A 14729-nucleotide genomic window follows, 5' to 3' on the forward strand; every position below is an offset into this window, starting at 1 on the left:
TTACTCTCTTAAGTTGTTTTAAACCTGAATAAGTTTCTTTCTTCTGTTGAAAATAAACGTTATTTGAAAGAATGTGAGTAACCAAACAGTTGATGTACCCCTGTGACTTCCATAGTATATTTTTTTCCTACTATGTATGGAAGTCAATGGGGACCAGCAACTGTTTGGTTTTGGGTGAACTATCTCTTTAAGGACAAGCGGCAGCATGTTTATTATTAGGGCTACTGTCTCTTTAAGAACTGCACGCGACGCGTCTAATATACACGCATATGACAAGCAGATTTTAATAAATTTTCTCTGTTTGCTTTCACTTTAGACATAACCAACTTTGTTTGTGTAAACATTGTCTGTTTTTGACAGTATTAGCGCAATATAAGACTCAAAAGATAACTTAGTCCAGTAACAGGCTGTTAGTGCATGTGTGCGTCGAGTGTACGCGCTCAGTAAAGCGCATATTTGAACAGCGCATCAGCAGCGAATGACATGTTTAACCGGCAAGGCTTTAAAGCACATGCAAATAATGAACTTTTGGGAACTGCAGTGTCCCGTTCCTCTGCGTTAACATTTGATGTGAATATACGTCGTACTGCAGTGTAGCCTATAGATGAAGGCGCCGCAACTGATAAAATGCGCAGTTGTTTGGTGTGATTTTACGATTCCAAATTTTGGGGGGCCAGAGGGGGGGCCAAGCTTGGTGACACGGGGGCACTGGCCCCCCCGGCCCCCCCTCTAGAACCGCCACTGATTATACGGACGTGTGTATGACAGCATATGGAGCTGCAGCCAAATCAAATTTAGAGAAATTACAAGTAAAACAACATGACGTTTTAATAGAAATATACACTTCACTTCCAAATTTAGAAAAACTAGGTCAATTGATCCCAGCTCAGAGGAATTCAAAGATATGAAATAGCTGAAAAATTGAAGTAAATCTACATTAGTTATAAACTAACAATGAAAAATACTCCTACTACAGCACTTATTAATCTTAGTTAATGATAATCTAATCTCACAAATTTTGAGATCAAAAGTTTATTAACATTAGTAAATGCACTGTGAGTTACCATAAACATTTGTAAAATTAACATTAAAGTTAATAAATGTATAATAAAAATGTTTTTTTGTACAATACATAAATAACTTAAAGATCGTTGTATCAAAAATCACCAATGGGAGTTATGGCATACTTACATTTGTACATGAAACTGTTCTTATTAGGAGAAAATAAGCAATGAAGCCTTGCTTTTACATACTCCAGTATCGTAGATGGCAGTATGCTATGGTATGCACATGTCACGGTCCCGCCAAAAGAAGAAGAAGAATATCGCGGGAATAATAAATGTGAATTTTCGCGCGCTACAGATTGAGTTTAAACTTAAACTGAAGAAAATGGCGAACGCCGAAGTGCAAAAGACAAATGCCAGATACAGTCTCAGAGGTGAGACAAACGTGTTTCATTAACACTTCATAGTATTTAACTTCATGACAAATGATTTTAAATGCAAGTTTACGAGGAAAACAGATAAGCACAGATATAAAAACGAATGCAATGTGTTTTCTTATGTTACGAGTATCTTATTGATCTTCTGTGTGCGAACCTACTTTGTGATACAACAGAGATAATATATAGCCTGTTGTGTTTCTCGATGTCTTGCTATAAAAACTTGAATGGAAAGCAACAGGCTAATCAAAAATGTATTTCATTTCGTGGCCTAAACATCAAAAAAGCAGTGAGAAAAACGTTAATTTCAAGTAAAATGTCATTTTCAACGGTTAAAATGGTATTCATACATAAAAAGTGACTTAAAGGGAAAGTTTCCCAAAAACAATAGTCCATTCCAAACCCGTCATCTTCGCAACACAAATGAAGATCTTTTTGATGAAATCTGAGAGCTTTCTGACACTCCATTGACAGCTAAGTTACACATCTGAAACTTTGACGCTTCAATAAGTTATTTAAAGATGAACAGATTTAATTTAGGCTTCTATTCACATTTCACATAAACATTGATCAGTGAACATAAACATAAGCTCAACCAAACATGCTTGACACATGAGAATGAATGAACCTCATTGGTTCTCGCACGTCAAGCGAACATGCTTGAGCTTCCATTTACCACAACTGATGTGTGAGTTGATGAATGTTTATGTGAATAAAGCCTAAATTCAATCTGTTCATCATATAATAAAGAGATGTGCCTCTTCAGACAATTTGGACTAATCCGTTCAATTCATATGAATTAGTTCTGTCATCAAATTATGACAGAATTTTCATTTTTGGGTGAACTAAAACCCTTTAACTCTGTAAAGTCTGACATATGAAATAATTTTTTTTATTATTATTTTAAATGGAACAATTTGTTGAACATTTAGACAAAAAATAAAAAGATATCTTTTAAAAAAAAGTTTGCTTGTGGTTTTTGTTGAGTATCATATACAAAAGCCTTTTATGGCTCATATAATATGATATAGGCTTGTGAGAATATGGAGCTCATACTCAAGGAGGATAAAACACCTCGATTTAAAAATCAAAAGACCCAAACTGAGCAAAAATATGCAATTTGATGCAGTTGCTGATATGGTCAAAAAGTAAGATGAAATTCTGATAGCATGTAATGTATAGCAGTCTACTTGCATAAAATGCATATAAATATCAGTTGTCTCTATAGAAATAAATATGTATACTGTATATTGTATACTAGGTATATATAGGCTATATAGAGAGAGATATCTATGTAAATATGTCTTAATGTATGTAAATGCTTAGTTTTATGATCAAAGCTCTGTAGTTTTAAAACAATGCAATACAATGATGATTGAGAGATGAACAAATAAATGTGCCTCAAAAACCTAATGTATCATATGATACTCACATTTTAACAGGATTTTTACAAAAAATGTTGATAATCAAGTAAACCTATGTTGCTTCAGTCCAGTAAGTGTTCATTGTGAAATATTAACTATATATATATATATATAATATATATATATATATTCTTATGCACAAGAGATCATCATCATATCATTTGAGAGGCTCTATAGGATTAAAGGATCAAACTACTGTTGAAATGTTATCATAATTCAAAAATTGGTTTCATCATGCGCCTCGCAGATCAGTTTCCTTTGCTGACGACCAAAAGGGTTTTCTGGAAAGGCATACTGGAGGAGCTGCTGTGGTTTATCAAGGTACAATAGGAAAATATTCCAAACTTTTTGTATCTTATTTCTGTATATAGTATTTTTTTTTCTTTGGTTTTTGTTCATTTCGCATTTTTTAAATGTACTTTTTGTTCATCCAACTTAGGGTTCAACAAATGCCAAAGAGCTGTCACAAAATGGTGTGAGAATCTGGGATGCTAATGGCTCCAGGGAGTTTCTGGATAAAAATGGCTTTACTGATCGTGAGGAAGGAGACCTGGGCCCAGTGTATGGCTTTCAGTGGAGGCACTTTGGAGCTGAATACAATGACATGCACACTGGTAACTATCTCTCTCTCTCTCTCTCTCTCTCTCTCTCTCTCTCTCTCTATATATATATATATATATATATATATATATATGTAAGGAATAATTGACGACAGGCCGTTGAATTATTAGAAAAATAATGCACACCCGAGGTGGTAATGCGGTCACGACGCGAAGCGGAGTGGCCGTTACACCTCGGGTGTGCATTATTTTTCTAATAATTCAACGGCCTGAAGTCAATTATTCCGCTTATACTACAGTTACCACACCTCGAAACATTGTTCAGATTATGTATTTCAAGACGTTTGTAAAGTTTTTGTCATTAAAACGCTCTTGTATGTAGGACTAATTTCTTACGCATCTAATCCCATGCCTCCGTTGCTAATTCCAAAACGTCATTTCAGAGTTAGTAACGGAGGTTTGAGCCGCTGATAGCAGACTAATGCTGAGTTAGGGTTAGGGTTAGGTAGAGTTAATAACGGAGGGTTTGAGCGGCTGATAGCAGACTAATGCTGGGGACACACGACTAGCTGACACATTCTCTGACTGTTTTCATCGTCTGCAGCAGATTTTAAACACCGACTTTGAACACAGACTGAACGCGCTGAACACGCGCGGGCATGATCAGTCAAAGTATCAAATTACATTCATAACCGGCCTTAAAGTGTGTTCCCGGCTTTATGCAGTTATTAATGCAGTTATTAGAGAGAGATGTTGCATAAATGAGACAGAAAAGCATGTGCGTCAATATTATTATTTATTAATTAATTCAATCGTTTTAATTAATTCGTTAATTCTTTTTTTTTTCTATTATTGACAGATGACAGTAGACTAGCCAAATAAATGAAACCCAAAGCCCTTTTAACAAGTAGGCCTATCAATAATTATTTATTTGTTATTATCTGCAATAAAAATCCGTGCTGCAGGACTATCCATTTATTTAGCCTATATTCAGTTTAATTTTCTATTGATTATAGATAGGACTTTATAGTTTATTTATTCAGATTAAACTGCATGTTTCTATTGATTGTGAAGCTAGACATTGAAAATTGCAGATCAAGCGCATGGGGCGAAATGCTTTTTCTTGTTATGAATTGTATCCTATTTTCCGTTATTACAGTTGACTACGCGAAGTGATATGGAACTGTAATGCGGTCAAGACCTGCCTGGAACTACTTTAGCCGTGCGTTTCCCTGAAAATAATGCACACCTTAGAACGTTCGTCAACCAATCAGATTCAAGCATTCAACGGCCCTGTAGTATAAATATATATATACACCATTTACATATAGCAACAATGTATACTGAATTATTAACATATTTTAACAGTAAACTATATTTTAAAGTGCCCCTATTATGCTATTTTGTAGTTTCCTAATTTTGTTTTGTAGTCTCCTACAATATGTTTATATGCATCTAAGGTCAAAATACACTTTAAAGGTGACATCTTATGCCCCTTTTCACAAGATGTATTATAAATCTATGATGTCTCCAGAATGTGTCTGTGAATTTGAGCTCAAAATAACCCCAAGATCATTTATTATAGCTTGTCAAAGTTGCCCCTTTTTGGGTGTGAGCAAAATTGCGCCGTTTTTGTGTGCATCCCCTTAAATGCAAATGAGCTGCTGCTCCCCGCTCCCGTTCAGAAGAGAACCGATCCTTTACACGAGCTTCGATACTCCAGCAATAACAAACGCGAATTTCAGTCAAATCTCAGAAATAACGAGTAGCGGAGGCAGATTGTAGAAATTGTAACTTTTAGACGCACCTGGTCGTTTCTGAATGGTTAGTGGATACATTTATGTAGTTGTTGTGGAATTACATTGATTAATCTCATCGACTTGCATGTACTGTCATGTTTAACTTCTACACAAGTTGACAGTTCCCTGAGGTCTTTATAAGACGTGACATTTTTTGGTCAAATAGTGTTCTGTGCTCGTCTGTGCAGCAACGACAGAACAGTTTGCATGCTTTGCTTGAACTTTTGCCATTGAGTTTTAACTGATTACACTGTTGTCGCTTGCGAAAACCAAATGGTGGCGCCGTGGGCGTAAACGTGCAGATTAAGGGGCGGTGATATTATAATAAGATCCTCTTCCTAGTCAGAAGGGGAGCGAAATCTGATCGGCTTAAGTTTTGACATGCTTGCAGAGAAAGGCTCACCAAAACAAAGTTACTGGGTTTCACTTTTCACGTTTTCAGGGTTGGTAGATGCACAGGGGACCCGATTATAGCACTTAAACACGGAAAAAGTCAGATTTTAATAATATGTCCCCTTTAATTTTCTCATAATATAAATTGCAGCATCATCTCTTTTCTCACAGTGTCTGAATTGGTTTGATCAAGGATTTTTCTAAGGCTGGAACTTTTCTATCAATAGAGCTGCACGATTCTGGATAAATTGAGAATCACAATTTTGTTTTGTGTAAAATGAAGATCACGATTCAAAAAAAAAAAAAAAAAAAAAAAACTACATTAGACAAGTACACAAAAAAATCATGCCATCTAGAGTTTCATTCATTTTAATGGAGTCCATGTTTCATTTATAAAGACTTGTTTCTTTATTGGATGAATCAGCGTTTGTGAATAAATCTTTCAAATGAACGATTCAATGACAAACTCCTTTTTTTAAACACTCGCTTGTCGCTACCTCCTGGCGTAACGATAAACAATACAATACACACAAGAATCAAAATACTTTTTTAAAAGATCAATAACGTGTTTATACCCAATATAAACTTTTATCCCAGTATACTTTTATCCCCTGTTATTTGTAACCCATAAATAACAATAATGTGTGGTTGTAAAGACTGTGTGAAGCTGCTTACTGTACATTTACATGGCAGCTGCTCCCTTCAGGGGCTCATTTATAAAACTTTGCGTAGGATCCTTACTAGAGGTGTGCGTGCGCGCAAAAGCTAAAAATGACGGACGCAAAATAATATTCAGACTTATAAAACCGTGCGTAAGCAAGAACCTGAGCTGAATTCTCTTTATAAATCCCAGTCAGCGGAAGATTGTGCGCACATGGGTCTCCCCGAAATAACCATATACGGAGCTTACAACGCCTAGTTTTACTATGCATATCCTCATCTGCATATCATTTGCATATGCATATTCATCCACGTGATAACATGTTTAATGGTACAAGACATTTGGAAAATATGAGATACAGATGTGCCATCACATTACATTGCTAAAAATAATTTAGTAGCCTATCCTTGCCTTGTTTTTTAATAATAAATCAAAATAATATAAAATACATTTCAGAGAAAGGTCTTATCCACTGGCCAAATAGTATTTTTAATTTCTTTATATTTTTAATGGAAACGGATAGGCCTTATTGTGCATTATTGATCATTATTTGCGCGAAAATATTTTTTCAGACCAAATCATGCGCTAAGCAAACCCCGCTGTAGTTAAAACATTAAAACACAGCATGCCACAGGAAAAGTGTTCAAAAGCATCACATCCACTTCGAATATTTATTATTATTATAATATAATTTTTTTGTAACTTCTTGGTAATGATTTCATGTCATTTAAGTGCTTAACTCCATTAATGAGAATGGCATATTTAATATAAATGTGTATATCAGATGTAGCCTAAAACATAGTTTAAATCATTATTTTATTTATTTAAACTGTTATTGTGAACATGCACTGTATTTATGATTAGGACTCAATGAAAAAGTTAAAGCTGCAGTCCACAGTTTTTCCTCTGTCGCCATCTCTGTTCGAAATCTGCAATTGCAGTTATTCGCAGAATTATCAACTTTACGTGCGTTGTGCCTCGGCATGGCACAGCGCGGATGAATCCAATGTTTTGAGGAGAATGTGCAGCTGTCAATCACCGCGCTGGTGGTGTGGATACTGTCATTCGCAATCACAGATTCTACTTGTTGGAAGTTTGACCAACATAAGAATTTTTACCGGAAAATGTCATCTGAACAAGTAACATCCACTTTTGTTCTGACCAACCAAGGGAAAAAAGCATTGCAGTAAATCGCGCTGATTAAATCTAACGATCGCTTATCATTTCACGTCAAACCGTACAAATTATACTTTGTTCTCAAATTGTTAATGTTAACAACATCAGCATTGTGTGACTACATTTAATGCCCTTCCGATATTTATCCTTGTTTTCGCATGGGCCCGGTTGCAGTCTCTTTTTTTCGAAGTCTGAAGTCTTTTGCATTTTACGACGGGTGAATCTCTAGTTGTCACTGGTGATTGTCATTTTAACTTTTCTGGATCCGCCATCAAATTGATACGTTTAATTATATCAAGTGCTGTGAGAAAATGCTATAAATCTCCACCTCCAACATCCTCACACGCAATATAGCCGACTAGCCGAGACTCCTTCTTTTTGTGTACAGATGTGATGTAATGACGCAAAAGACATGCTCGAATTTCCCACGGAAATCCACCAGTACCGCTGGAATTAAAAACATTACAAGCTTACCATTTTGAATCGAGCTACGGCAAGCAGATAGTTTTGAACACTGGCTGGTTATGTACAAATTATTCTGGATAATTTTTAACCCAAAAAAGCTACGGACTGCAGCTTTAAAGTTTAAACTTTAAACCTATTTAAAGTGGTTTTCCTTCATCTGCCGTCAGTCACTCAGCTCACCATCGGTGTCGCCAAACTGCTCCGTCTCCAAAATGTTCGTACGCATAGGTCAGAGTTTGCATGCAGGTGCGCAAATTTACCGTCAAGTTTGTTTTTATAAATCACAACTTATGCGTCGGAAGTGGCGTACGCCTCTTTCAGGGCCTGTTTTGTGCGTACGCAACGGTTATAAATGAGGCCCCTGATCAGCGGCTGCGCAAACACAGATCGGAAAGCGTGACCGCGGACACTCTGATTATAGTTATAGTTTACTCTGTCAATACTGACACCTTCTGGTCACTTTAAAGTAGTACGTCGCGTTTAATAATATATCAGCCATTTTGGATTTTAGAGCTCATGGTGTAGAGTATAGAGGTGCATCCACGTACATCCTTCTTGTTTTGCTCTTGAAACGGCACAATCTGTAAGTTTAAAAGACTAATCTAAGCGGTAAAATACGATTACATGTATTCTGATAGGTTATACATATGTTTGAGAACGATTTGCATGTGACATGTTAAATGTAGCCGAGGCACATAATTGTGATGCTTGATTGTTCTTCTTAACACAGCTATCTTCTAAGTTATGTAAGGGTGATTTATGTGCATCTTAAATATTGTTTTGATTTATGTGAACTGAATGTAACATTGTAAGAGATATTTTTTTAATATCATTGTTCATTTGTGTTACAGTTTCACAAATTGGGCTTCAGTAAAGAAAGTTTGACCCTGACAACTGTCTACGACTTTTACTAAGCCTTTGTTTAGATCGCTGCAAAAGCAAACATAAGCTGAAGGCAGAAGATTAAAGGCCCTAAAGTCTTTGTCTTGTCTCTTTTGTTTTTATTCTTTATTTTTAACAAATAAAAATATAGAAACACAATAAGTGTGTTGCAACATACCCTAGGTAAAAAACAATATCTATAAATATGATACATTTTTTTATCATATTTACCTCATGACGGCCGACACTCTCATTCATTAGCATAAAACACCAACTTACTCTCTGAAGATAACCTGCTCGGTAGCCGGCATGTTCCAGGGTTAGTTTGTTTCAGAAGGTTACTGAGCATGGCGTGCCCTTTTGAAGACGATCCAGTGGATGTGGAAGCACAGATGATACGAAATCTTTTCCGCCGTGAGAGGGTGATACAACCACGTATCAATGTGTTTTCGTATCCAAATGAATATTTGCGGGAGCGTTACCGTTTTTCAAAAGAATCGTTAATTTATTAAACGAAGATAATGGAGTTAAATATTTAACTCCATTTATTTAACTTTTTTTGCGACGGTGAGTTTTTTGTATACAATAGTCGATGCAGAGCATGTGGGAAAGGAAACTGTGTGTAGGGCTGTTCGTACAGTATGCATTGCACTCAACGGTTCCTACACACTTTTGTGCAGTTCCCTGGCCATAAACCACTGAGGGTCATTAAAGAGGAATTCCACAGAGTGGCGGGTTTGTCCATTCTATGATATTCCATGAAAGACCATTTTAGTTACATAGCACTATACTTAATCTATTCATACTGTATACAGTGACAGTCACAATAATTTTAAAAGTTTCTAATTATATAACTTTCAATTTCAGGGTTCCCAAATGTAATTGGGTGCATTGATGGAACCCACATTCCCATTAAAGCTCCTTCAGTCAATGAAGGAGACTATGTTAATAGGAAGTCAATCCATAGCATCAATGTGCAGGTGACAATAGATTTTTTGGGTGCTAAATGTTTGGGTGTTTAAACCATTAAATCACCCTTATTACTGGTCCCCACTAACTAGGTAATATGTGATGCAACCCACCTCATCACTAATGTTGAAGCCAAATGGCCAGGGTCTGTACATGATGCCCGAATGTTTAGGGAGGCATCATTGTGCCACAAATTTTGCCTTACACAATGTTTTATTTTATTTTATTTTTTTATGTTTTTTTTTTTATGCAATTATACACTTTAACTACCTTTATATGACACTTCAATGGTTACTTGCTGGGGGACAGAGGGTACCCCTGTCTGCCCTATATGATGACACCCTACCCTGAACCTGAGCCTGGACCACAGGCACAATTCAACCTGGCCCACAGCAGAACATGGACCATAGGCATTCTGAAGGCAAGGTTTCAGTGCCTGCTTGGGCTCAGGGTCAACCCAGAAAGGTCATGTGACATCACAGCTGCTTGTGTTGTTCTTCACAACATTGCCACACTGAGAGGTGAGAGCCCCCCCACTCTTTCCCACCTTAAGCTGGTGCTCCAGCAATTCAAGTCTGGCCTTTTTTTAGGTTAAGCCTTTTCTCCTCCATTTGAAGCTGTATAAGGTCCATCTCCATGTCACTTTTTCTGATTTGCTTTTGAAGGTGGACCTTATACAGCTCTTTGGCAGGCAACTAGAAAGACAGAATAATTAAACATGACTGATAAAGTCTGTAATACAAACACAGACCAAATATTTAAATGAGGAAGGAGAACTGCAGAACATTTCTTACAATGCTAAGATTCTGTGTGGAGGTAGATGGACCCTCATCTGTATTAAAATCTCCTGCCATATTCTGGAACCACTGTATATCCTGCACTTGCTGCTATTGCACTTCTGGTTAGACCTAAACTGCATTTCGTTGCCTTGTACCCGTACTTGTGTAATGACAATAAAGTTGAATCTAATCTAATCTAATCTAATCTAATCTACAATGACAATTTATTTATTCTCTTATGCAAAAAAGGGGGAATTCATTCTATGCATCATACCTCTAATGGGCCTCCCCACATTTTCTGTTTCTGTCACAGTAGAAGTGGTCTCTTCATTGTCATCCTACAGTGAAAATAAGGAAGGATGCTTGGTCTAGCAAACAGAAACCTAAAGACAATAATCACTTACAACTGTGACAGAGTGTGGTGTTGCAGGAGGATCCAATAATACAATGTGGCCATCAGCAACTGCAAGATAATTAAACCAATAAGATAATCATGCATATTCAATACTCAATGTATATTCTTAAACAAATACAACTAATAAAGAAGGACATTAGGAACATCTAAGAGTACTAGTAATAAGATTACAGTACACAGCATATGCAGTCAAAGCAGCATGCATACTGCGCAAGTGAATCAATGACTGTAAAATGCATTCAAAATGCCTTTTTAAAATGGTGCTTTATTAAAACACTGACAAAAACAGTGAAAACATAAATAAATCATAAGTATTAATATGATACACCTACATTTTACTAAGCCACTTGTCTTGGTAGCTGAGTCTGACGAACTGCCCCTGGAATCCCATCGACCACAGGTCGCCCTTTATTAAGGGACAGCGCCAGCTCCTCAGCTGGGGTGAGGGAAGGTGGAGGTGGACCCCCACCTGTTTTACGGGCCTCAGCCTTCTTTCTATTGGCTACATAGAAAACTAAATTAGGCTACATTAAATACTAAATTACATTGTTGGAGAATGTTTTTGTGTTTCAATTTGACTTAGCTCACACTTCTTCTGGCTCCAGAAGGATTACACCTGATAAAACAAGAGGCCAACATATTACTAGACAATTATGTGCATTACTAGCCTACTGTAATATTAAGAAATGTATGGAGGCCAACAAGTAAATTCTTGTCTATTTTTACTACATGCCCCAAATAATTTTTTGCGTCACAATGAAAGAGGAAAATAGCCCATTTATAATTTTATAAACTCGTGCATTTACTCTGTCCGTTATTTTTTGCCAAGCCAACTCTCTTTCTTTTGCTGATGCAGCAGTATTGCTTTTTATTTTTTTATAATGGGCTTATAGTCTTCATAAGCAAGAATTAAAACATCCAACTCAGTTTCACCTAAGTAGCTCGCTTTTTTTCTCCCGGGGTTTCCATGGTGACTCCTGAAATCGGCGATCCATTGAAAATGTCTTTATGTACTCACCGTGCGCGCGCATTAACTCTGGGTAACCAGTAGGAGGTTGATTAAACTAACTCTTCTCAGGTGTTTTGGAACCGACATACTCATGGTATGCGGGTTTGGGGTAAATCAACCCAGAGGTTATGATTTACCAAATGGTAAGTTAACCAAGCTTTCTGGAATACCCCCCTGGTGTTTATGGCCATGTAAATAAACATAGCATGTGTTATACATAAAGATTAATCAGTATTTTGGCAAATGATGTGGGTATGTTCGAATGTACTTTTACAACAATTGTTTAGAACACGTAAAACTGCGCAGCGTTATCACAACAATGAATTCAACAAATACAGTAACATATGATAACCATTTAGTATTAAACCTTACTCTTGCGGTTAATTCATTTTAATGAAATAAAAGTGTGATGAGGTTTAAGAGTCAGGAAGGAAGAAGACAAGGATCGGCGTGACTGGGACTCGTACTTTATTAAAATAAAGCAAAACAAACAAAAGTCGCGCACAACGCGCATTCACTGTGACTGTGGCAACCGCGACGGCTCAAAACAGTTCAAAAATGAGAGCTCGGATCCACCGGTTTTCTTCCTCTGCGTCCAATTTTCTCTCCAGTCTCTCTCTCGTTCCAGCGCGGCTTATAAGCGGTCTCTCCACGCCAATAATACTGCAATAAGACACAGGTGTTCGTCATTTGCACTTGACCTACTTGCTCGTCTCTTCTCTCTCCCATCACAGACCGCGCTGAACCACGCCCCCCTCGCCACAAAAAGCATGTCATTAAACGCAACATTTATAAAAATAGAACTTAGCCTCATCCATGAACATGATTTTTCGATTCCCGTCTGACTGATTTACATCCACGGTGGAGTTGAAAACGACAGTTCCCATCATTCCACGCTCCCACATCGTCATCAAGCTACGCCGTTGTTGTTGTTGTTTGGAATGTAGCGCCCTCTAGCGGCAAAACATTCTTGCATATTGTAGGCTACCTTTAAGAACAGAGTCAACATCTGACCCTGATGACTGACGATCACTGCTGCACATTTCTTCTATAGCAGGAGCTGGGTCATAAAAATGTGAATCATATAGCTCATCCTTCTGTCAGAATATGGATAAGAAGAGTGAATTATGATTGTTGAAGTGAGTGATATAGGTGAAATGATCTTTACTGAATTATTTCAGATATCTCAGACTGTTTGGATTGAGTTTAAAATTATCATATGCTAAAATAGAATTAAATACACAATAACAAGATGTCAAACTTTGGAACATATAGTTTAATAATATGGAATATTATTATCAATAACATTTATCTTGAAAAAAACAACATCTTGCAAGCAAGAAAATTGCAGTATTGATGCATGCTGTATTTTTATTGTAACTTTGGGAACAACCAATTAAATGAAGAAAAGAAAACTAAAATCTAAAGCAAACTAACAATATCTTGCAGCTCAAATGTAAACATGTCAATCTCTGACCTTTGAGCAGACAAATTAGAATCAACCTAGAGGCAAAATCTGACCTGAAAAAAAAGAGAGAAAAAAAGACAGAATTAATCTGCATGTAAAGTCACAGATTGCAAGATTATACTTTTGGAGGAAACTCTCAAAATGAAAAGACAGCATCTCTTCTGTCTCACTTTAAGTCATACAGCGCCACCTCCTGGCAAAACTGTTTTCTGTACAATTTCAGTCATATGGGAGATCTGTAAACATTTGACTATATGAATGTATATGTTATTATGACCTGTTTAGCAAAAGGAGAGACTGTGATGATGCATTGGCATTTGAGACAGGATGAAGTAAGTGTTTGAGGCTTTGTCTTTCTTGAATGATGGCATGGGAGGTTTTTGTATGATGCTGTTAGATTTCCTGTCACTGTGGGCTTCATGGCACAGTAATACATGGCAGAATCTCCCCGTACAGCAGAGGAGATCTTCAGATCCACTTGTTTAATATCTTGATGAACTTCAGCAGAAAATCTGTCTGGTCTATCACCCATATCTCCACGTGGGAAGATGTAAAGGAGGAACTCCGGTTTGGATCTGGGATATTGTCTGTACCATTGTAAACTCTCAACAGTAGATGTATAGTCTTTGTAACTGCAGGACAGAGTAACAGTGTCACCAACAAGTTTATTTTCATCCCCTGACAAGGGTTTTATTGGATCTGCCTCCGTGTGGCCTATAAATTGAGAATAAACACCTGGTTAGATAAATCAAACAGTAACTTAACCGTAAAAAAGTATAGTAGTAAATAAGTAACAAGTAACTGATCCGGATTGGAGAGAAAAAACTTTATCTTACCAATAAATGTCCACAAAAAACTGAGGAGAGTGAAAATAATCATGATAGCAGATATCTGAAGAAGAATCTGAAAGACTTGAGTATAAATATCATTCAGACTGGATGCCTTTGAATTCTGACAACCTCCTTCAGATGAAAATGCTTCTACATCATGATATTAAGCTCCGCCTTCTGGCACAATTATTTTCTTTCTTTAGGCCCTGTTCCAAATGGAACCCTAAGCCCTTGCGGTCTTCCTCCGAGTCCACACTTTCGTGACGTAATGCAATTTTGATTGTCAGGTGGAAGTCTGCTGTGGAGAAAGTTAAGACAACAAAATACATTTTTGATATTTAGTTACAGAGAGAGAGATCTGTCTGTTTTAGGCAGAGTCCTATTATTGAAGGAAGAAGGTTTAACTAGATTTATTTTCCCTGGCCTTTCTTTATGTGTTCAGGATTCCACATGTAAGG

The 14729-nt window shown here is 36.9% G+C and overlaps 1 protein-coding gene and 2 long non-coding RNA genes across 4 annotated transcripts in view; 1 reads left to right on the plus strand and 2 right to left on the minus strand.

Annotated features, from left to right (window-relative positions):
• Positions 1–14729, minus strand: part of LOC309500729 — a 51139-nt gene that overhangs the window by 30097 nt on the left and 6313 nt on the right. The window lies entirely within an intron of this gene.
• On the plus strand, positions 1374–8901 carry LOC309501278 (thymidylate synthase-like). The gene is made up of 4 exons (XM_082173311.1): positions 1374–1438; positions 3113–3186; positions 3305–3479; positions 8771–8901. The coding sequence occupies exons 1-4, from the start codon at positions 1390–1392 to the stop codon at positions 8791–8793; spliced, it is 321 nt and encodes a 106-aa protein (XP_082029437.1). The 5' UTR covers positions 1374–1389; the 3' UTR covers positions 8794–8901.
• Positions 10317–11594, minus strand: LOC309501898. Of its 2 annotated transcripts, XR_014207045.1 has the most exons (5): positions 11553–11586; positions 11297–11466; positions 10824–11012; positions 10565–10627; positions 10317–10465 (listed from the first exon to the last, which is right to left on the minus strand). It is a non-coding gene; the product is annotated as an uncharacterized lncRNA (long non-coding RNA). The 2 variants fall into 2 exon arrangements; XR_014207044.1 differs by having other exon boundaries at positions 11297–11594.

The sequence above is a fragment of the Leuciscus leuciscus genome, assembly GCF_965113295.1.
Source record: "Leuciscus leuciscus genome assembly, chromosome: 6".
In the NCBI taxonomy this organism is placed as follows: Eukaryota; Metazoa; Chordata; class Actinopteri; order Cypriniformes; family Leuciscidae; genus Leuciscus; species Leuciscus leuciscus.